The sequence below is a fragment of the Oryx dammah genome, unplaced genomic scaffold, assembly GCF_014754425.2.
Source record: "Oryx dammah isolate SB20612 unplaced genomic scaffold, SCBI_Odam_1.1 HiC_scaffold_28, whole genome shotgun sequence".
NCBI classification, from domain to species: Eukaryota; Metazoa; Chordata; class Mammalia; order Artiodactyla; family Bovidae; genus Oryx; species Oryx dammah.
Window position 1 is genome coordinate 14,864,049 of NW_024070212.1, and position 22,038 is coordinate 14,886,086.

Here is a 22,038-nt window from a genome sequence, read left to right on the forward strand (position 1 = left end):
CCTCTCCAGGCCCCGACGGCGCCTCGGCTCCGACCGGCGGCCCTGCCTCAAGCCCGGCTGCCTCTCCAGGTCAGCACGCCGCCTCATCCCCAACCAGCAGTGACACCTCGTCCGTGACCACCAGCTCTACGTCAAGCTCCATGGTCACTTCAGCACACGAGGGCACCTCATCCAGGGCTACTGTGACCCCAGTCAGCAAGGGCACTCCATCCTCAGTCCCCAGCTCTGAAACTGCTCCCACTGCTGCCAGCCACAGTACCAGGACAGCTGCCAACAGCACTAGCCCTAGCATAGCACTTTCCACCTCCTCCAATCCTAAGACTTCTCAGCAGTTGTCTGTTCAGGTCTCTCTTTTCTTCCTGTCTTTTCGCATTACAAACCTCCAGTTTAACTCTTCCCTGGAAAATCCCCAAACCAGCTACTATCAGAAGCTGCAGAGAAGCATTTCGGATTTGGTGAGTAACTGCCTTTCCTCTAACATGCACCCCTACCCCCCACCCCCGAAGCAGCCTTCAGAACTCTTTGAGGCACTTGCACCAAATCTTGGTCCTTTTCCTCTCACCCCAGATTTTGCAGATTTATAAACCGAGGGATTTTCTGGGCCTCTCAGAGATCAAGTTCAGGTACAGTTCTGGGTGTGGACTCTGTGGGACTGGTGGATGTTGTCATGACTGTGGGGAGGGTGTACTGACCCAGAAACTGGGACCCATGGCTGAGTTCCCCATTTCTTTGTAACCAGGCCAGGATCTGTGGTGGTAGACTTAACTCTGGCCTTCCGAGAGGGTACCACTGCCGAGCTGGTGAAGGCACAGTTCGATCAGCTTGAAGCACACGCAGCCAGTTATAACCTGACCATCAGTGGAGTTAGTGGTGAGTCCACTCCCCCAGCTGCCAGCCAGCACCACCCTGCCTGGGACCCTCTGTCTCCGGCATCTGGGTCCCTGCTTTTTCTCTTGGAGCTGGTAGGGGGAGAGCCACCTCCTTTGGCAGACTGCTCTGACCACTGCCTCCCTTTCAGTGCGCGATGCCCAGTTCCCTCCCTCTGCCCCGTCTGCGTCTGGGGTGCCTGGCTGGGGCATAGCCCTGCTGGTGCTGGTCTGCGTTCTGGTTGCGCTGGCCATCATCTATCTCATTGCCCTGGTGAGTGCCCAGGCCCCAGCCCTGACAGAGCCCCCCTGCTGGAAGGAGCCGCGCGCCCCCATAACCTCCTGTCTCCCCAGGCTGTGTGTCAGTGCGGACGAAGGAAATGTGAGCAGCTGGACATCTTTCCAACCCTAGATGCCTACCATCCTATGAGCGAGTACTCCGCCTACCACACCCATGGGCGCTTTGTGCCCCCTGGCAGTACCAAACGGAGCCCCTATGAGGAGGTGAGGGAGGCAGGGTCGGCGGTGGGGCGAAAGGGCTTTGTCTGGGCAGTGGTTCTAAAAGGGTACTGGGAAGACCCAGAGAGCTTAGAAGAGGTGACATGAGATAAGCAGTGACTGACAAGGCTGGGGTGGAGGTCAGAGGGGTTCTGTGGGAAAAGCTTAGGGAAGAAGGGGGACCTCAGGAGGGTGTGCCCCCCTCAACCAGCACCCCCAGAAGAGCATTCACAGCTCAACTAAACTGGGATGCCCAGAGGTGGCATGAATGGGGCACTGCACCCAGGGGAACCCTTCATGGAAGGAGCACCTTGTCCCAGCTTGTCTCCTAAGAATAGAGGGTAGATTGGGAAAGGCTGGTGGGAAGGGGGTCTCTGAACTGGGAAAGAAGTCTCACCAAGCCAGGTGAGCCTGGGTGCAAGGTGGAGAGGCACAGATCCCCTCTTCCTTCTTTCTGCCTTTCCCTCCCTCCGTGACCTAGTAAATAATTACTTTGCCATCTGGGGCTGAAAGGCCACTCCAAGTGGGGGAAGGGAGAGTTTCCTTTTCCTGACTTTTCCTCTGCCTGGGGACTTCCTTCTTCCAGTTTTGCAGAAACGTGTACACCTCCTTGGGCTGGAGGAGCAGAGAATGGAGGGAGAAAGTGGCAGGAGGGGAAAGCAGGGGGTGCTGAGAGCCAAGGAGAGGGAGTGAACCTAACCGGAGCAGGGGGAGGAGGGGGAGTGGCCCTGTTTACAGTCATCTGGCTGGTGGTGGTGACCAGCAGGTGCTCTCTCCAGATTAACCCTTTGAAAGCTAGTCAGGCTCCTGGACCATTCACCCCATCCTGGGGTGCCATCCAGGGACCCCAGGGAGGAAGGTTGTCCCAGGAAAGCCTCTGCCGCTCATCCCGGATCTCTTCTGCCCCTACCTAGGTTTCTGCAGGCAACGGTGGCAGCAACCTTTCTTATACAAACCTGGCAGCCACTTCCGCCAACTTGTAGGGACACGTTGTCTGCTGAGAGTCCAGCCAGTACTGGCTGCCTCCCTGGAATTCTTCACTCCCCGCCCCCAACTCTGTTCTGGGCTAGTGAGCTGGGCATTCAAGGTGGGCTGCTCTCAGCCTCCCTCACAGGACCCATCAAGTCCCCTAAACCATCTTAGCCCTGGTGAAGCCCACCTGAACCCCTGGGGACATGCCGGAGGCAGCGGCTCCCAGGAAGACTGGCTGGAGTGCTTGGAAATGGGAGTGGGAACGTGAACATTGCTGAATAAAACGCGGGCCTCCTCCGCACCCACTACCAGCTTCTGATCTGTTGTCTGTGACTTGTGGATGCGTGAGGGGCAGTCAAAATGTGTGTGTGTGGCGAGGGGCGAGGGGGTCTGGAAGAGACCTCTGGGAGAGGAGGGGAAGAGAAGAAGGCCAGAGGAGCAGGGTTCATTTGAGAAGCAGGAGGCTGGAGAGGAGATAGCATTGGAGTGCAGGCAGACGGACTCCTATCGCCTGTCCTGCATGGCCAGCAGCGCACGAGGAAGGAGGAAACAAAAGCCTGAGGCTCCAGCAGCCAGCGTGACCCAGCTCTGCCCGCCCGAGAGCCGGGCTCGCCCCTATCCCCGGGCTCGCCCCTATCCCCGGGCCTGGATTTCACTCCTGCGCCCTCCTCTCCCCTTGGCATGGTGCCCTCAGGCGGCTCTATTCTTAGCTGTCTGGGTGTGAAGTAAGTCCTAAGGCAGCAGAGTCAACAGGACCACGATAAGGTCCGTGTCAGATCCAGGGCCTGGTGCCAGACTGCCCCACCTGCCTACTGGCTCTGGGGTCTACTACCTAGTGCCCCAGGGGTGGGGAAATAGTTCTGGTTCTGATGTCAAAGACTTCCCAGATGGCTCGGTGGTAAAGAACCGGCCTGCCAGTGTAGGAGATACAAGACTCAGGTTCGATCCCTGGGTTGGGAAGATCCCCTGGAGAAGGAAATGGCAACCCACTCCAGTATTCTTGCCTGGGAAATTCTATGGACGGAGGAGCCTGGCGGGCTACAGTCCTTGGGGTCACAGAGAGTCAAACGTGACTGAGCACGCACACACTCCCTGACTGACGCACTGAGGCCAAAAGCTCATCTTCTCTGTACACTGGGACTGAATCAAATCTCTGAGACAGAGTTTTAGGTGAAGTAGAAAAGAATAGCTTTATTGTGTTGCCAGGTGAAGGCGGCCACAGTGGGCAAATGCCCTCAAAACCATATGCCCCAAATTGGAGAAGATTTACAGTAATTGCTCAAAGAGCACATGATCAGCTCATGGACATTTTTCTGATGGGTTGGTTGTGAGGTAACTGGAATTCAGCATCATCGACCTTCAGGACCAGCTGCTCTGGGGTCTACATATATCTTTAACTTTTCCCACCTGCAAGGGATATCTGTTTCTACAAAACAGTTCAAAGATATTGTGAATATCCATTGATGGGGAAACAGGGTGTTGCTCAAGACTGTTCTCGACTGTTTGTTTCTCTCTGGTCTCCCATTCCCTCCTTTCCCTAATTAACAATTGCTTGAATCTGCCCCTTGGAACTCAGGGAAGGTCATGGAGGCTGAATGAAGGCTGTTTCCTATAATCCAAGAAATGGGGGAACACAGAAAGGCCTTGTGCCAGGAGCCCCTGCTCTCTTTGGGCACCCAAAGTCGCATTCCTGCAGGGCTCCGCCCAGACGCCCCATGGGGGTGGGGTGGTGGTGGTGGGAGGGTGGGCATCCAATGCAAGCAGCCACCAGAGCGATGTGCCCTCTGGCGGCCATGGTCAGTTTGGACCTGAGCTGGGCACAGGTCTGACAGAAGACTGGAGAGCACAGGGCTTGGGGACCTCCTTCTCGCAGGCACCAGCTCCATCGCGCACCCCTGCTCTGAGAAATAGCAGGGAACCCTCCATCCCCTTGCCCTGCCACATCCAGCACAGAAGCTAAGAGGAATGGGCTCTGGGAAGGCAGACATCACAGGAAGGCCTGGCATCACAGTTTATTGTTTATAAACCATGAAAATAACAGCTGTTGCTTGGCACAGGCCTAGCAGTGCTCACCGCAGGGGGGCAGCAGCAGGCACCAGAGGCCTTGCCAGGCCCAACCCAGTGGGGACACTCAACCTCAGCTGGGACCCCAAGGGAGACTTGGCACGTTGGCATGGGTGCGGGACAGGTTAAAGCATGCAAGGGGGAGAAGAGGGGGATAAAAGGCATGCGGCTGGGGGTACAGGGACCCAAATAAATAAAGCAGGATGAGAGGGTCCCTTTCCCTCACCAAAGAGTGCCTGGGCACTGTCCAGCCAAAAAGCCTCTCTGCCCCAAGGCTGCAGTTCAGCATGGATGGGGCAGGGAGCTTGGCAGGGCGGAGGGCAGAGCTGGGGGACATGCCCAGTGTTCCGGGTGCCTTCCCTCCCAATCAGCCTGGGGAGGAGCACAGGGCAGGGGTGGGGCAGGGGCTCTCTCCATGATTTGGGCAAGATGCCAAGGGCAGGGCATGGGGCAGAGACGTGGTGGGTGTGGGAACCTGGATTAACAGGGAATAGGGAGAATGGGGGACATCCAGAGAGGTGAGCAGAGGAAAATCCCTTGGTTAAGAAAGGCCCTGGGAAGACACAGATAGGGGAAGGGACAGGACCACGTGGGAGGAAGAGCTTGAGGGAGAAGCTGCCAGAGAGATGACCCGGCTTCAGGAGGCGTGGAGGGCCAGGGCCCAGCAGGAGCCCGGGAGGGTCAGTCCAGCTTGGCGAAGCCCCCAATGGTGACCTTCCTCTCGGGCTTAGTGCCCACGGGCTCCTGTAGCTGCACTGCGCCACCCCCGATGAAGCAAAAGGCAGGGCACACAGGTCCCGAGCAGTCCAGGGGGCACTCCAGGAGCCCTCGGAAGGACACAGCATCCAAGAAGGAAACGCGACCCCGCTCGTAGTCCAGGCAGATGCCCAGGCGGGGCGGCAGGGGCACTGTGCAGCTGGCCGCCGGGCCATCCCTCCCTGTCAGCCCCGCATTCGCGCTGGCCCCAGCCCCCAGCAGGATCTTGCCCATGCCGATGGTCAGGAAAGCGAAGGGTGGCGACGCCTCCACGGTGGCGTCCTCGGCACCACTGTCGTGCCCACTGTCCGGGTCGTACCTGCAGGAATGCATGTTGGGTAGAAGAATGTCGGGGGGTGGGGTAGATGGTACCCAAGGGCTGAGATGTTGGGAGAATGGAATGTCGGGGAGCAAGCAGTTCCAAGGATTGATTTGGGGGCATTGAGAAGAGAACACATTGAAGAGACGGGCGTTATAACGTAGGGCTGGGGGTTTGGTTTGGTGAGACTGGGGAAAGGCAAGCACACTGGCCAGAGGGGTGGGGGAAGGGGAGGAGAGACAGGGTATCGCTCAGGCACACTGGATAAAGGCAGTGCCTCCAATGCAGGCAAGTGGCGAAGAAAATGGCACTGGGATATCATGCTGGGAGAGAGTTTTGAGGGTTAGAGAATCTTGGAAGGATGAGGGGTTCGCGGTGGGGAGAGGCGGGAGCAGAGAAAACATGCTGGGAAGGGGGATGCTGGGAGAGAGATGAGGGCGGGTCAGTGTCTTAGATGAAGGATGTTGCAGGGACGCAGGTTGGGGATCACACGTTTAGGAGGGGACTGATGTCGAAGAGAAGCAGCTTCTGAAGAAATGGGGTATTGAGGGATAGAGTGTTGAGGGGGAGGAAGAGCATGTGTGGGTGGCTGAAAAAGAGGATGCTGGAGATGAGAGGGTATGGAGATGGAAAGTTTAAGGGAAGATTTTGAGGAGGCTGAGACAAGGTGTGGGGGAAGGCAGTACTGGAGAGAAAAAGCTTTGTGGTGAAAAGATGTTGCCAAAGGGGTGTGAGGGAGAAAGGGCACGGAGACTTGGTGAGATGGTGTGTTAGCCTGAGTGACAGATGGCGGGGAGTGGAGATGGCTTCCTTTTCTACTGCCCCTTTCCCCAATCACTCCAAAGATCAACCTCCAAAACGCTTTCACGGAGCCCACATTTCTGACCACAGTGCCTCCAGCCTGGCTCATGTTACTTCCTCCTGATTTCCTTCCAGCTCCATCCCAGCAAGTGTGTGGTCCCCTCGTCAGCCTCATGTGTTCCCAGCTCCCCCACCCAGATCCCCAGAACCCTATACCTCCCAGAGGGGCCTGACCTGGGGCTGATCACGTCGGGGGCACCCTGGAAGCTTTCCTGAAGCTTGCTCTCCAGCCCGACGCCCACCTTGACCAAGTAGGAGGCTGGGTCTACGGCGCAGGCCCAGTAGCTGCGGCCCTGGGTCACAGCCACATCGCCCAGGACCACGTCCACGCTCAGATGGCAGCCCGTCAGCAGCCGCTCGGCAGCCAGCAGCAGGGGCAGCCCTGGCACACTCCTCACCGCTCGCTGGTCCTTGCTGATGGCCAGCCGCTCCCGGCTTGTGCCCCAGCGGCCATCCAGGAAGAAGTGCAGGACTGGAGTAGGGGAGGGTTGAGACAGAAGGAAGGACTTCAGGGACAAACACTGGCACGGGGGACCTCGAGGTGTCAGCACGAGACACTGGGAGATTTCAGAACACGGAACAAGTTGCCAAGGGATGGCAGGGGACTCTCGGGAACAGGGCCTGGAAAGCTGGAGTGGGGAGCATAAGGGAAGAAGAAAGGGCATCCCAAGTGGGCATGGGACCCCAGGAAGAGTTTCAGTGATGGCTAGTGGGCATGGAAACCAGTCTCCCGGACCTAGCTGACTCTCTGGCTGCCTCCTCTATTATGCCTATACTCCAGAGCCTCCGCTATTTTCTTGAGAGTCACTTGACTAACATTTATTGAGCCCTGGTGTTGTGCTGTGCTTAGTCGCTCAGTTGTGTCTGACTCTTTGTGACCCCATTGACTATAGCCCTCCAGGCTCCTCAGTCCATGGGATCCTCCAGGCAAAAATACTGGAGTGTGTTGCCACACCCTCCTCCAGGAAGTCTTCCCAACCCAGGTCTCCTGCATTGCAGGCATATTCTTTACCTGAGGCACCAGGGAAGCCCTGTTGAGCCCTTGAAAAGTGGAAGTGAAGTCGCTCAGTCGTGTCCGACTCTTTGTGACCCCATGGACTGTAGCCCACCAGGCTCCTCAGTCCATGGGAATCTCCAGGCAAGAATACTGGAGTGGGTTGCCATTTCCTTCTCCAGGGGATCTTCCCAACCGAGGGATCGAACCCAGGTCTCCTGTATTGTAGGCAGATGCTTTAACCTCTGAGCCACCAGCTCAAATTCTCGGCTAAGACTTTACACATTAGCAAGTCATTTAATTCTCACAACAAGGCTATGGGGTAGGTGTTGTTACTATACCTACAGAGGAGGAATTGCAGGTTCAGAGAGGGTGAATAACTCACCCAAAGCCACACAACTGGCAAAAGGCAGAGCTGGGATTTGAACCCAGGCAGTCTGGCTCCAGAGCTAGTGAGGATGACCCACTGTATTATGCTGTCTCTATGGGGCCCGCCCAGCAGCAGCTGTCCGTGCCTGGGTCCCAGGCACCCAGGGCCCACTCACCGGGCGCGGGCGGAGTGTGCAGGTGCACGTCCTCGCTGTACTCGCCGTAGCCGGCCTTGTTGCAGCCGCGGACACGCAGCACATACACAGAGCCCGTGTCTGGGTTCTCCAGCAGGGCACTGGTACCCCTCACCTCCTCCCGCCGCTGCCAGCGGGTGGGGCCTGGCTGGGCCGGCACATCGGTGCGTCGGAACTCAATAGTGTAGTGCCAGGCAGGTGGTGAGTGGGGGGGCAGCCGCCAGCAGAGGAAGATCTGGTCGTAGGCAAAGGTGCGCTGGGTGTCGATGACCGGAGCCTCGGGCACTGTTGGAAGAGACAGCGGGGGTCAGTCACGGCCTGGCCATGGGCATGGTGTGGAGGGTGGGCGGGAAAAGGGAAAGCAGCGGGAGCCGGGGGGGTGAGTGCGAGTGAGAGGGATCTGGGAAGATGCCTATCTGGGCCCTGGGCGCGGGAAAAGGAGAGGCAGGTGGCCTGATGCCAGTCCTGGGCTGCCACTCCCTCGATCTGGGCCTCAGTTTCCTTCTCTGTCAAATGAAGGTATGAGATCACGTGTTGTCCTTTCTTTCTACGACCCTTTTTAGTCTATGAATACAGAGGAGCCCCAGGGAAAGGCAGGTAACGGCCACTGGAGCCCACCCAGGCAAGAGGGCGCTGAATGGGAAGAGGAAACTGCATGGGAGACAGATGCGAGGAGAGGCAGCAAGGCAGAAAATGGGGGCGGAGGGCCAGCCCAAGCTTGATGGCACAGGAGGGGTCGGGGGGGGGGGGGGGAGAGAAGGAAAGCCTGGAGGGCAAAGGTCATAAGGACAAAAAGTCAGAAAGGCAAGGATTAAGGGTCAGGGAAGAGGATAGTGGAGGCGGTCTGGTTAGGGCAGGAAAGAGAAGGAAGCCATGGGTGGGGAGCCAGGCTGCGTGGGAGTGGCAGGGCAGGGCAGGGGACCTGGCAGAGGGGGCAGGACCCCCAGGGCAGGGCCGCTGACTTGCCTGGGGTGCTCCGGAGCAGAGTCCGCGGTGGCCACAGCCTACAAACAAAGAGAGGGAGAAGCAGCGCTGAGCGCGGTGGGACGGGGTGGCCGGGTGGGCTAGGTGGGCAGGACGGCTGGCCAGGCCGGGCGGGAGGCCTGGGAGTTAGTTCCCTGGTGGGCACTGCCCCCCGGGCCCGCTGCTGGGGAGGAAGGGAGGAAGGCTCTAATTGGACATGGGGCCTGGCCATCTCCTCACCTCGCAGGAAATTTAGCTCTGTCAGCAGCTTCATCTCACGCCCCACATCCAGCTGGCAATGGCGGAAGGAGGAGCTGGCAGCTGGCCGGAATGTCTGGAGGGCCTCTGTGGCTCGGGCAATCCTGGGATGGGGGCAGGCAAGGGTCAGACTTCCCTGTAGCTCAGACGGTAAAGAATCTGCCCGCAATGCAGAAGACCTGGGTTCCATCCCTGGGTCGGGAAGATCCTCTGGAGAAGGGAATGGCAAGCCACTCCAGTATTCTTGCCTAGAGAATCCCAAGGACAGAGGAATCTGGCAGGCTACAGTCTGTGGTGTCACAAAGAGTCGGACAGGACGGAGCGACCAACACCACCAAGGGTCAGGCACTGCTGTCTGGGCCACTGCCCATCCCCTTGATTCTGCCGTGTCTGGCCCTAGAGCCTTGGTATCGGCTATGGGTCTCTTCCCTGTCCCTTTGGGCAAGAGCTGGTATCCATTTGGCCTGGTGAAAAGTCCTCAGAGCCCAGCTCTCCGCCGGGCAAGACTCTCGACACTGCCTGATACATGGGCTACACCCACGATGCCCCTACCCTGCAGGAGCCTGTGACCCTGGGCCCTGCCCTCTGAGTACCTGTTGTGCAGTTGTTTGGCTGCTTGCACAAAGCAAGGCTGGTCTGTTTCTTTAAGAACCTCCTGAGCGTAGCCCACCAGACCTGAGCCGTCCAGCAGGCTCCGGTGCTCCTGGATCTGGGCGCTGAGACGGGCCAGCCGTTCTTGCTGACACTCCTCAATGGCCTGAAGCAGTGACGCCCGCTTCTCCTCCAGCACAGCCCCCAGGCCCCGCACCAGCTGGGACACCTCCTCCTTGGCTTGCTGACCACTCACCTGTCCAGAGAGCAACATTGACTGCCTCCTTCTTGAAGGCTGCATCTGCTCCAGCCTCCTAGGGCACCACACCATGGCTAGGATCACAAAGGATCGGGGGAAATCCTACCTACCCATTCAAATGGGACCAGGCTCGCAGCTCCACGGTCTCCTGTACACCCACATAGGCTCAAATCCTGACCATTTGTGTTAATCTTCCTGGAGGCCCACACCATGGTCCTGACTCCTTGAGGACTCCCCCAAATAAAAGAGGCCATGGCTACACTAATATGCACCTGGACCGCACTAACGTCCACCAGCATCTGTGCCATCCTTATCGCCCTTCCCCACTCCAGCTGATTCAAGCAATCTGGCAAAAGGTATCAGAGCCATCGCCTCATCCTCCTTGGTCCAAGGATGTGTGCCATCCCCAGCAGGCAACTGAGCCTGAGGGCATCTGAGCTCCATCCCTGGGGCTTCAAGCTCTCCCTCTCCAGGGTGATAGACACCCTGTCTCCACTGTAGCCTTGGGTACCGCCTGGCCTGGGACACTGCTGTTTCTGACAGCCTAGTTTAACCAGAGCCTTGACACATCCACGGACCCCACACGGGCTTCCTGAGTTTGCAGCCAGGAGATTGGGCTGTACCCACCTCTACCCCCTTCCTGCTCCCACTGCCAGGCAGGGCCCAGGGCCCACCTCCGTGCCCTCCCTCACCTCCGTGTGCCTCACGGTCTCCTCCAGCTCACAGATCTGGGTCTGCACTGTGTCCTGGTTTCCCAGGATGTATGTCAGGCTCTTTGTCAGCTTGTCCTGAGGGGAAAAGAAAGAGGTGGGCATCACACCTGGCCCTGAGGAAGCCAGTAGTGCAGATGTGAGCGGGTGTGGGTGTGGGCAGTCCTGGCGTTGAATGAGGCAGGGTTCTCACCTTGAGGGCCTGGTAGGCACTGACCACTGGCGTGATTTTGTGGCCGCTGTGGGTGCGCCGCACACGGCAGAGCTGGCACACCAGTCGTTGGCACGTCTTGCAGTAATGGGTCACCTCTTCCTTGTGATCTGGGCACATTAGTCCCTAGGGACAGAAACAGCAAGGAAATAGCCAATGGTGTGTGTAAGGGTGCTGACCTACCACAGGGCAGTTCCCTGCCCGTCCTCCCCTGGGCCGGACCCAAGCTGGTGGAGGGGAGTTCAGACGCGGTGCTCCATGGTGCCACCTGCTGGTATGCCCTGGCAATCAAGGAGAGCTTTTCCTGCAAACCGCCAGCTATTAGCCTTGCTCCTCCCTTCCTCTACATGTGGTAATAACAATAATGGTTAATAATTAGCCATGTCTATCTTGTTTACAGCTCTAGCCCCAACACCTGGGATAGCACCAGGCACACACGTACTTGATAAATATTTGTTCAATGAATGAATACGTGACAGACCTTTTCAGTGTATTTAAATAACTTTCACAAACATTATCTCAAGGATCCTCCCATCAACCCTGCAGGTATGGAGATTGCAGGGCAGATATACTACAAGCCTCATTCAGCAGATGAGAGGGAGGCTCAAAGATGTTCAGAGGTTTGTTCAGTGCCTTTATTGTTATAGAAAAAGGAGTTTGGCAATGGCAACCCTGTGGCCACCTCCTTTTGGAAGCCCACAGTGCCGGGCATGCCTTCCCACCCAGCACCACCATGCCCTACCCCCCTTCCCAGGCCCTGCAAAGGCTGGCTCACCTTGGGGCGAAAGGAGAGGGTGGGCAGGGTAGGTTCATGCTGGGCCTTCTGGGTGCCCCAGGGATGGAAGAGCTTGAAGCACTCGTTGCAGAAGGTGGCGCGGCACTCGGTACAGCCCTTGGTGGCCTCTAGTGGCGGGGGCTTGCACAGCTGGCACAGGATGGCGCCACCCACACTCACACTCTGGCGGTACCGCTCCACCACACGCTCCAGGGTCAGGTTCCGGAAAAGCCCTGCCAAGCCCCGCTCCCCCAGCTCCACATCACCCTGGCAGGCTGGGCACGGGAACATGATCACCTGAGGGTGCAGAGCACCTCGCTTCCGCCCGGGGTATGTGCCAAAGCCTGTGGATGGGCCAGGAAGTAGGGAGGTGAAAATCACAGCTGGCTCAGGGTGGGGGAAGTCTGTTCAATTAAAGAATTTTCATTGTGCCAGAGCTCAGCTCTTAGCAGAGCCTGGATGGGCAGTACCCCTTGAAAAACAGACAGGGGCCCCTGGTCAGGAATGGACCCCTTCCATCTTCCTGATGGACATCCCAGCATCCCCATCCCAACCCCATGGGTGCCAGCCCCACCTGACTTAAGCAGCCGATCCAAGCGGTCTGGTTTGGGGAGAGTTCTGCGGGAGAGGCGAGGGCTTCGGGTGGATGGGGTGGAGGCAGGAGAAGTGGGCTCGGAGCTGGGGTCCCCACCATGGCCTATGTAGCCCTGCTGGCCCAGGACCTCCCGGGCACAGGCCTGGCACACGCTGTGGGTACAGGGCAGCACCAGTGGCTGCTTATACATTTCTTGACACACTGGGCACAGCAGTTCCTTCTCCATGTTCTTCATGCTCGTCTGTGGAGGGACCAGGAGGTTGGATCAGAGCTTGGACGCCTGGGTATATCTCAACAGGCACCTCAACTACATTTAAAGACCCAAGGGTTCTTGGAAATGAGGAAGAAAAACTACAAGGGACCCGACAAGCTATGGATTTTTCTCCAGCATCAGCCTTGTCCTGGTTCACAGGCCTTCCAACTCCCTGTCTCCAGCATGCTTCCCTCCTGCAGAGCTACATACCTAAGGAGGAGAGATGGCTGGAGCTCAGGTCTCCCCCAGTCTCAAGCCCCACCCCCTGTCCTAGTCTCAGCCGGACCTACAGCCCTCTCACCTGGCCTTTGCCCCCATCCCCCCATCTCCCGGCAGCCTGCCCCAGGCACATCTCTCAAGGACACCGCCCATTCTGCAGCTCTGTGCAGAGGCCCCCCACCACCCGCCCCCCCCCCCCCCCCGCCTTTTCTCTGGCATCCCCATTCCCCTCCTCCCCCGCGTGACTTCTCCTTATAACCAGGCTCTCTCCATCCTCCTGCTCACCCTGTCTGTCCTCCTGCGGTGGCTCGGGCCTGCAGCTGCCTTCGCCTCCATTGCCCACCACTAACCCATCTGGCTCCTCCTAACCCATACCATTTTGCCCCCCACCATCCGGCTCTCCTGCTACCACCCCAGGCATTACCCGGCCTGTCGCAACCCCTCCCAAGGTAGGGTAGAAACGGGCGCGCCGCCTATTTGCCCCCTCCCCACCGGAAGTACCCCTCCCTTTTTCGGTGGCGGGGGTCCTCAGGCTATGCCCCACCCCCACACCTCACCTTGGTCCCTCTCTTCGCAGCCATCCCGGTCAGGGGCGCAGCTGACACAAAGGAGGGAGGGACAGGGAGGGAGGGGGAAGGAAGTGGTGGGGGGGAGCAGGGTTGGCACCGCCCCTGGGAGAGCCGGGCACGGGTTGCCATGACAACCGCAGGCTCGGAGGCAGCCCTGAGTGGGGGTGCGGTGGGGTGGGGTCTCGTGAAGGGGTCCAATTTGGGAACTGCACCGTGGTGCGGCTCCTTCCTTGCCCCCGACCTGTTCTCAGTTTTCTTGGAAAATACCCAATCTCACTCACGCCCCTTCCTCATAGCATAGCCCCGTTGCCCTGCAACCCCAACCTCGGTGCACGCCTGGAGGCTACCCCAAGCCACCCGCTGTATCCAGGCAGCTCCATGTTCCTTACACCCTAGCAGATGGACGCCTTCACGGCATTCACCTCCGGGCTGCCCCCGGGATTACCCTCTCATACCTGCATCCCGATCCTCCCAGTCCTTTCTGCCATCGACAACACCCTGGCTATATCCCAGCATCTTGCGGGACCCCCACATGCTCGAGATCCCGGCCTGCCCCAGACCCCTATGCTCCCCCTCCCCTTCCCCTCGACCCCACCTTAACTCACACTGATGCGGACCAGTGCATCCATGATAGAAGTGAAGGCCTGCATATCCTCACCCTCAGCCATGGCCCTAGCATGCCCGCCCGCCCCCGCGTGCCCGATCCCGGCTGCAGCTGCGAACCCCGGGCTTAATGCAGGAGCCGGGTGGGGATGTGGGGAGGGGTGAGGGTGAGATGTCACTGCGCATGCTCCAGGGACCAGCATCTAACAGCGCCCGTCAAGGTAGGAGGTGGGAAAGAGTTTTCCCCACGTGGTTTTCAGAAGGCGGTCGGGTAGTGGGGCAGTAGTTAGGTAACGTGGAATGGTATTTGAGGGGGAGCCATTTCTTATGTTCAAATTCTTCATTGGCTTCTAATCTTACTCATAGAAAGCAGAGGGATAGTTTTAGAGAAAGATAGACTCCAGGATGGAAGGATTAGATTTTGGTTTGGGCAAGAGTCCACGGAAGATATCAAGGCAGTGTTCATGGGGGGGTTAGTTTTGAAGAACAGGCTGACATAATTGACAAAGAAGACAGAAGCAGTCCACGGGCCCGGTGACTTGAAGAGTTAAGTGCAGCTTGCACCGAGAGGCAGCAGATGCTCTGGGTGCGGGGAAGCGCCGGGAGCCAGGGTGGTGGCCAAGGATGCTCCTGGACGCAATATTTCCTCCCTGCAGGAAGAGGGCGCTGCATTCAGGCTCTGAGGGGGAGAAAGAGGAAGGCGTAGGGGAGAAACAAGGCCACGTTAGAGCCTGACGCATGCGCACAGCCAATCGTCCCCGGTTCGGCTCGCCTCCTGGACAGAAGCACGGATTGGACCCAAGGGCAGGGCATGATGGGTAACGGGACCAACCGGATTCCCTCTACTCCCCCAAGCCGGGCGGACTAGTGGGGGTCGGAGTTGGGCGGACCAGCTTTCCTGGTCCTCTCCCCACAGAGCTGACGTGTCCTGGGTTCCAGGCGATGGACATTTCCACGGGGCGGGAGGGTTCGGGGCGTCCAGAGGTGAGGAATTCCTGGGGGGTCGCCGCGAGGTGTGGGGAGTTGGGGAGGGTGGCTGCAGTCCCCGGAGTGCCTGGAAGTGATCGGGCTCTCGAACTCCCGGGCCTGCTGAATCTGCCTGCGGCTCCTGCGGGGAGGGCTGGGCCTGACTCTCTCCTCTCCCCCGCTCCAGTGGTGGGTACAGGCACGTCGCTGGCGCTGTCCTCCCTCCTGTCCCTTCTGCTCTTCGCTGGGATGCAGATGTACAGTCGCCAGCTGGCCTCCACCGAGTGGCTCACCATCCAGGGCGGCCTGCTTGGTTCCGGCCTTTTCGTCTTCTCTCTCACTGTATCCTCTCTGCCGGGGGAGTGAGCAGAGTTGTTTGAGGGTAGGAAGGGTGGAGGGTCACGCAGGCTTGCACCCTTCCCGTTAACCCACACATCTCAGCCCCCATGGCACGACCGACGCCTTAACTCCCTCAACCCAGGCCTTCAATAATCTGGAGAATCTGGTCTTTGGCAAAGGATTCCAAGCAAAGATCTTCCCTGAGAGTAAGTGAAAATTGGAGGTTGAGTATTTGAACCCTTTCTTGTAACCCTCACCTTTAATCTTCTCCAACACTGTGCTGAACCCCCAGGTGCTTAGACAGTAAAGGTTGTTGAGGAGGAGGAACCATGTGTACTAAGACTGTCTGAAAACAGATGATACTTTTGGATACAGTACTTTTTACTCCTGGAATTGGAGCTAGGAGAAAGGGCTTCTGAAAGCAAGAAACTCATTTAATTTACTTTCTGGCCAGTTTCCGGGGAAGGTTTGAGGGAATAGGCAGGTCTGGGCCTGTAATGAATATATCCAAGGAGGGTGTTCTTTATTTCCACCAGAAAAAGAATGGCCAAATTCATTGAAGGGTTCCAAGGTGACATGGACCCAATACTAGTGAATTGTATTTGTTTGAGATGATTGTGAAGAGCCTAAAGTATTAGATACACCAGCTTTCTGTGTCAGCAGGAATCCTCACCAGAGTAGAGTAACTGTTAGATTGTTTTCCATTTGAAAGGATCCTTGTTATTGCTCATGTAATCAAGAATTGATGATTTAGTTACGTATGGAGAATTAAGTTCATAAAGCAAATTAGGCATCAAGGCCAGATCACCTAAGGATGCCACATGCCCCAAATTGATAGCAGATGCCATCTCCTGGGAAGCCTTCACCTGTCACTGTGCCCTCATTTCTTCACCCTCCTTACCTCTTGCCCTCTTCGCCTGGCCCCTCTGCAGGCTTCCAGAGCTCCTTCCATACAGCAGCTTCAGAACATCTCTCTGTTGGGTTTTCTTTTTGTGTGTATTGTCTTCATTTGCTTCTGAAAGAAGCCTCTGTCATGGGGCAAGCTGCTTGGCCTTCTTCACCTGCCCTCCTCAGCTGGGCAGGTGGGATTGCCCTTGGTATCTGCCCTCCCACCTTCTCTCCAGTCCTACTCTAGCTGTCTGGAGACCCTTTTCTGCCCCCATGGGTGTGTGTGTCCAGACACTCTACTCTCCACTTTATGTCCAGGGAGTGAGGCCCTCAGTTCCAGCACTAGCCAGCCAGTTTAGTGAATTGATCCCCTTTGGCCGGCTTCTGTTGAAAAGGCTGTGACCCTCTTCCTCAAATGCAAGCAAGCCTTACCCTGCAGACTCTGCTGTCATTTTTCCTTTTATGGAGGCAAGCCAGGATAGGAAAGTTAGGTGATACTTGGGGCAGAGCTGGAAATGAGAATGCATCTGGTACTTCCATGTCCTGGGTATCGATAAGGCCATCTGATGTCCCCCTGCTGTCATGTCTTACCTCTCTAAGCAGGTCCCCCAAGATTTGGAGAGCCCCAGATTTCCCCTAGACCCTACATATGAATGCCTGGTGTTTCCATTCTGACCACCACCCTCCTTGTCACCTTTTGCCTCCCCAGTTCTCCTCTGCCTCCTGTTGGCTCTCTTTGCATCAGGGCTCATCCACAGAGTCTGTGTCACTACTTGGTAAGTGCCTGACAGCTGGATAAGGGGTGTAGCATCCTGCCCTTTGGCACTTGACCCTCCTGTGATGGTTCCAGACTTCCCCATACCTCCCTCCCGCTCTGTTCTCCCTCCTGTCCCCTTCCCCATTTTCCTAAACCTGAGCCTAGATTCTTTCCCTCATGCTGGTGTCTGCTGTAGGAGGCACCAGGCTAGCAGCATGCCCACTAATGCCATGACTGTTTTTCTTCACCCTGTAGCTTCATCTTCTCCATGGTTGGTCTGTACTACATCAACAAGATCTCTTCCACTCTGTACCAGGCGACAGCTCCAGTCCTCATACCAGCCAAGATTACGGGCAAGGGCAAAAAGAGAAATTGACCCTGAATGTCTAATAAAGTTGATTCTTTGTAGCTCTGAGCTGTGATACGCTGTAGGCCTCTCCTGCCCCTGAGTGTACATGGGTGTGTGCAGAATGCTGGGGCAGATGGGCGCCTGCTGCCTTCAGTCCTTGGGGATGGAGGAGCTTTCCTTCCTCCAAGGTTCATTTTACCAACTGTTTATTGAGTACCGTCAGTGCCAGGCACTTTGCCAGGAGCTGGAGTGGCGTATGCTTGTGTAAGAGTCTCATGGAAGAAAAGCGTGAGAATGATCTGCAGTCTTGCCCTTTGGGAAAAGAGGTGAAGACTGCAGTGCAGGAAGCCCTGCTCATCGGAGCTGGAATAGATCTTGAAACAGGAGTAAAGGGAGGAGAGACTCCTCACCCCTGCGTGTGTCCATGGGGTTCCATTTACACCTCTGGGAGCTTTGTTATTCCAGCTCTCCACCCTGAGCAATCGAGCCCTCTGGCCCTTCTGCTCCAAGTCTGCGGGTGGGAATTTCCTGCTGATGTTGCCCTCCTAAACCTATGTGTTCTCCAGCATGGACATATGCCTGTACTTAGACTCCCGGGTTGATCACTGTCTCTATCCTCTTTGGTCTGAGTGCCTTCATTTTTCTCCTGTCTGGTAACCAAAGGACTAGGAAACATCTTAAGTTTTAATGATAGCAAAGTATATAAAACGATAGGGGCAAGGCCACCAACCTTGGAGCCAGCCTTAATGGAAGTGAGGGAATGTGACTTCTCAGGTCTTTGTCCATGCTGTGCCATGAGAAGTGCCTCTCTGACCAGAGTGTCTGTCCTTTGGAGCACCTAGGCACCCTCCCTCTTGGGTGGTGTGGGCTTTAGGGTGCTTACTGTGCCTTGGTCAGCTTGATATTCTCCACAGAGCCTGATGATGGGCAGTGAGGACTAGAGGGTTGGTTGAATGAAAGAACCTGCCCTCCTGGAACAGAAAATTCAATACATGGGAAGTGCCTGAGTTAGGGAATGAGACCCAGTGAAGGTGAAAAAGTCAGTCAAAGGAACTCCGGTCCAGGATTAGACATCCCCACCCTCCCCATTTGTAGCCAGAATCCAGACCCTTTCACCTCTGTCTCTAGGCTGAGGGAATACTATGCAGTTTGCCTAGGTTACCTGCAGAGGGTGCCGTGAGCTCATGTCTTCCTCCAGGAGACTGGCAACATTCACCTGCAAGTTGGCATTGAGGGCTTAGAAAGTTCCTGCCGGCTCTTAAGGTTCTTGCTGAGTCTCCAGTGGAAGCCAACTTTTGGAGAACATGAGAGACTGGCTAAAACCTGAATCAATTCTCCTTGCTCCTGGCTATGAGTGGAGGCAAAGACAGTTCAGTGGAGACTAGAGCCTTCCTGAGAAGGAATGGTAGCCCTAGGCTTTGACTTAGCTAGTGATGGTTGGGGGGCTTACCATATGTGGGACCCTTGGGGAGAAGAAATGGTGCCCCCAAAGGGTCCCGGACCTGCAGGAAGCTGGGTTAGTTCTAGGTCTCAGTCTGTCACACCCTGTCCTGGAGTGGGCAGAAGGCCAGGTGCCAGCCCAGGTGAGCACTGACACGGTGAGGAATCGGACCGCCCGGGGGCCTCATACCTTCCAAGATGAGGGCGGGGGCCAGGTTACTGGAGGTTGGGGAGGAGCCTAAGCAGGTGCCAGGACAATGCCAAGGGATCTGGGTACCTGCTGCCACCCACTGCGTAGGCCTCAGGGACAGTATGTGGCCAGGAATAATGATCCCTTCCTCAGGGAATGGGTGCATTTATCAGGCAGGCTGGCGCCGACATCAGCTCTCCACCCAGCCTGTCCTTGGGGTGCCTCGCCGGCTGCCTGCACCTGACCTACCAATTAACCCTGACGGGTATCCCAGCCATCTAACACCATCATTAAGTAAGGGGGCGTGAGGCCATCAGAGCTTCTGGAAATCTGAAGGTGAGAAGGGCAAAGGTGCTAACCTCTTGGCCCCAGGACGCCTGGGGCTCTGCTCCACCCTGGAGGCTGGAGGCCTAGGGGAGAGAGGGGCGGTCCGCCCCTGGAGGACCGGGGGAAGCCAGATGTTTCCTCCTGCTCCCTCACACGTGGCCCTGACACCCGCTGCCTGCTCCGGAAACAGGAGTAAATAACACAGGGTGGGCTCCTGTCCCAGAGATGGACTCCTTGGGGCAGGAGGTGATGCCACCTAAGAAGAGGGCGGTGGAAAGGTGAGATGAGGGGGCTCCCCTGCCTGGGCAGAGGCTGAACCCCCCTAGGACTGGCGCTGGCAGGAGGGGATGCCTGGCATTTAAGGGCATGTCGAGGGTCCGCAGGGAAGGGGGCGCCCAGGGCAGGGAGGGAGGGAGAGTCTGCGCCAGGCCTTGGCTCCAGCCCTTTCCGGACTTTATTGTCCTTGGTGAGAACAGGACGCGGTCCTGTTCCCACTGCCTAGCACCCCCCCCAGCTCTGCTCCCCAAGGGAAGGATGTTGGGAAACGAGAGAACCAGAGACTGGTAGAGACAGAGCTTCTGAGAGACAGAGATAGAGACAAAGGGAAAAGTTTCAGTCAAAAGCAAGTATTGAAACTCACTGTAGCTTGAGGGAGCCCTGGGCACTGTGGGAACCGGGAAAGAACGGGAAGCTGGAGGCTCTGCCCTCAGGGACCTCGGACTGGCCTGCCCCGTGCACACTGCTCCTTGACTTAGGGTCACTCACAGAGTCGCCTCCTAAGCAAATAATAGCCGGAACCCTTGTGCAGGCACAGTTAGTGGCACTTGATTGCTTCACTGCAGGTACATTTCTTTGCCTGCCTGCCAGCAGACTGGAAGTTTCTCAGGGGGCAAGGCCAACATCCTGCTCCCAAATCCCACCTCCCTGCTCCCTGGGGGCTAAGAGCAAACTGGCCACCATAGGTTGCACTGTAAGTGGTATTTGGTTGAGTTCCTGCCCTGGCAGAAAAGCCACCTAATTGGCTCTAGAATTGGGCACCACATCACCTGGGGTGGAGGGCAAAGTGCAAAATACCTGTCCTGGGGCAGGAAGCAGACTTTAGAGCTCCATGCCCCTCCTCTCCCCCGCCTTTCCCTGAGCCAGAAGAGCCCGCCATTCCCACCCCAGCCTCTGCAGCCCTGGGCACTTGGGCTGGGCCTCCTTCCTTCCAGCTCTCCTACCTGGGATGTTTCCTTCACAGGGAACTGCAGGCCTGATTTTATAATGTAACAGTCTATGATAATGGGCATATCAGTTATTAGGATTCTTTCTAGTTTTGTATGTACTTGAAAAAATTCCATAATAAAAGTTAAATCTTGTGTATTGTATCCTTCTTTCTGTTCTGTGGGAGAGCGACAGGGAGACTGTCTGAAACCACACCTAGAAATAACATCCGAAGCCTAAATTTGAGGCCCTGTGTGACAATGAGACCTGAACCAAATGGCCCTTATGGTCTGTGAGGAGCCCTTCTCTGAGAAGTCCCCTCACCTCAAATAAGCTGGAAGTTTCCCCCACTTTTAGGCTGAAGCCACACCATCAGGGGGCACTGAAAAGAGATTCTTCTCTACAAGTAAAGACCCCACAGAAAAATCTTCCCCACACCCCTGTTCTGGGCCAAGAGTTGCCACGAGGGCTGACAGCCTACTTCAGAGCAGTTTCTGGATTGAAGTGCCTGTACGCTTGTGTGAGGGTTTAGGCTCATCCTCCAGGGAGACTCCTCCCCTTCCTGCTCTCAGCCCATCTCCAGCCCTGGGGTGTGAATGCTCAGTCGTGTCTGACTCTTTGTGACCCCACAGACTATAGCCTACCAGACTCTTCTCCTGGCAAGAATACTGGAGTGGCTTGCCATTTCCTTCACCAGGGGATCTTCCCGACCCAGGGGTGAAAACAGTCTCGTACGTCTCCTGCATTGCAGGCAGATTCTTTACCGTGGAGCCTCGGACGAAGGCCCTGTGATGGAGGCCTTTTTTCTGACGCAGACGGCTACAGGTTCTGGACATCTGTGGTACAGTAGGAAAGAGCTCAGGTCTTGAAATCAGACAGACCTGAGTTCTAGTTCCACTCTGACACCAGCTGAGGGTCCTTGTGCAAGCTGAGTTAAATTCCTCACCTGTAAAATGAGGATAATACTTGCTTCAGATTGTGGTAAAGAGGATTGGAATTCAGTAACAACGTGGAAGAGCCTAGCATAGCACTCAGTCCACTAGGCATTTGACAAATGTCATTTTTGTCCCTTACAAGGCAGCAACCACGACCTTTTCAGCCAACTTGGTGCTTTTCAGGTATTCTCAATTTCATCACTTACCTCAACCTTATAAGATTGATATTCTTACCGTCTACTTTATATGTCAACCCGGTTGGGCCACATTGCCTGGATATTGGGTCAAACATTAGCCTGGACGTTCCTTTTTTGGGGATGCCACGTGGCATGTGAGATCTTAGTTCCCTGACCAGGGATTGAACTTGTGCCCCCTACCATGAAAAGGATGCGTTCTAACCACTGCACTACCAGGAAATTCCCACTCTGGATGTTTCTTGAGGGTGTTTTTGAATGAGATTTACACTTAAAATAGGAGTAAAGCAGATTGCCCTCCATAATGTGGTTGGCCCTCATCCAATGCAGTGAAGGACCACATCAAATGAAAGACCGACCTCCCCAGAGATGGAGGGAATTCAGTGGCAGATAACCCTGGGACCTGAGCTGCTCTGGTCTGCTGGATGCTCTTACTGGTTTGTGCTCACATGGCCTGGGACCTGGCCCTTTCCCCACTGTTCCCAGCTCTGGTCAGGATGAAGTCAAGACGGAGGAAGATCTTGTAGATTTTGGGTTTGCCAGCCTGTACA

General features: G+C 56.5%; 3 protein-coding genes across 4 annotated transcripts in view; 2 read left to right on the plus strand and 1 right to left on the minus strand.

Annotated features, from left to right (window-relative positions):
• The window catches only part of MUC1 (mucin 1, cell surface associated), a 4,620-nt gene extending 1,968 nt beyond the window's left edge, over positions 1-2,652 (plus strand). The window contains 6 exon segments of the mRNA XM_040230385.1: positions 1-455; positions 568-623; positions 740-870; positions 1,019-1,140; positions 1,221-1,370; positions 2,279-2,652. The exon segment at positions 1-455 is cut by the window's left edge and continues 7 nt beyond it. Of these exon segments, the coding sequence (XP_040086319.1) occupies positions 1-455; positions 568-623; positions 740-870; positions 1,019-1,140; positions 1,221-1,370; positions 2,279-2,347 (983 nt within the window). The 3' untranslated portion in view covers positions 2,348-2,652.
• Positions 2,653-3,507: 855 nt separating this feature from the next.
• On the minus strand, positions 3,508-14,003 carry TRIM46 (tripartite motif containing 46). Of its 2 annotated transcripts, none has more exons than XM_040230354.1 (10): positions 13,902-14,003; positions 12,235-12,496; positions 11,661-12,004; positions 10,868-11,011; positions 10,657-10,752; positions 9,708-9,961; positions 9,097-9,218; positions 7,876-8,178; positions 6,511-6,808; positions 3,508-5,475 (listed from the first exon to the last, which is right to left on the minus strand). In XM_040230354.1, exons 1-10 carry the CDS (start codon positions 13,962-13,964, stop codon positions 5,082-5,084), a joined length of 2,280 nt encoding a protein of 759 aa, XP_040086288.1. In that variant the 5' UTR covers positions 13,965-14,003; the 3' UTR covers positions 3,508-5,081. The 2 variants fall into 2 exon arrangements, with proteins under 2 accessions (XP_040086288.1, XP_040086287.1); XM_040230353.1 differs by lacking the exon at positions 13,902-14,003 and adding an exon at positions 13,285-13,889.
• Positions 14,004-14,622: 619 nt separating this feature from the next.
• On the plus strand, positions 14,623-17,257 carry KRTCAP2 (keratinocyte associated protein 2). The gene is given in 6 exon segments (XM_040230414.1): positions 14,623-14,672; positions 14,674-14,717; positions 15,053-15,207; positions 15,347-15,410; positions 16,802-16,868; positions 17,105-17,257. Coding segments are annotated over 6 exon segments (486 nt in total). The 5' UTR covers positions 14,623-14,637; the 3' UTR covers positions 17,226-17,257.
• The last annotated feature ends 4,781 nt before the right edge of the window (positions 17,258-22,038 follow it).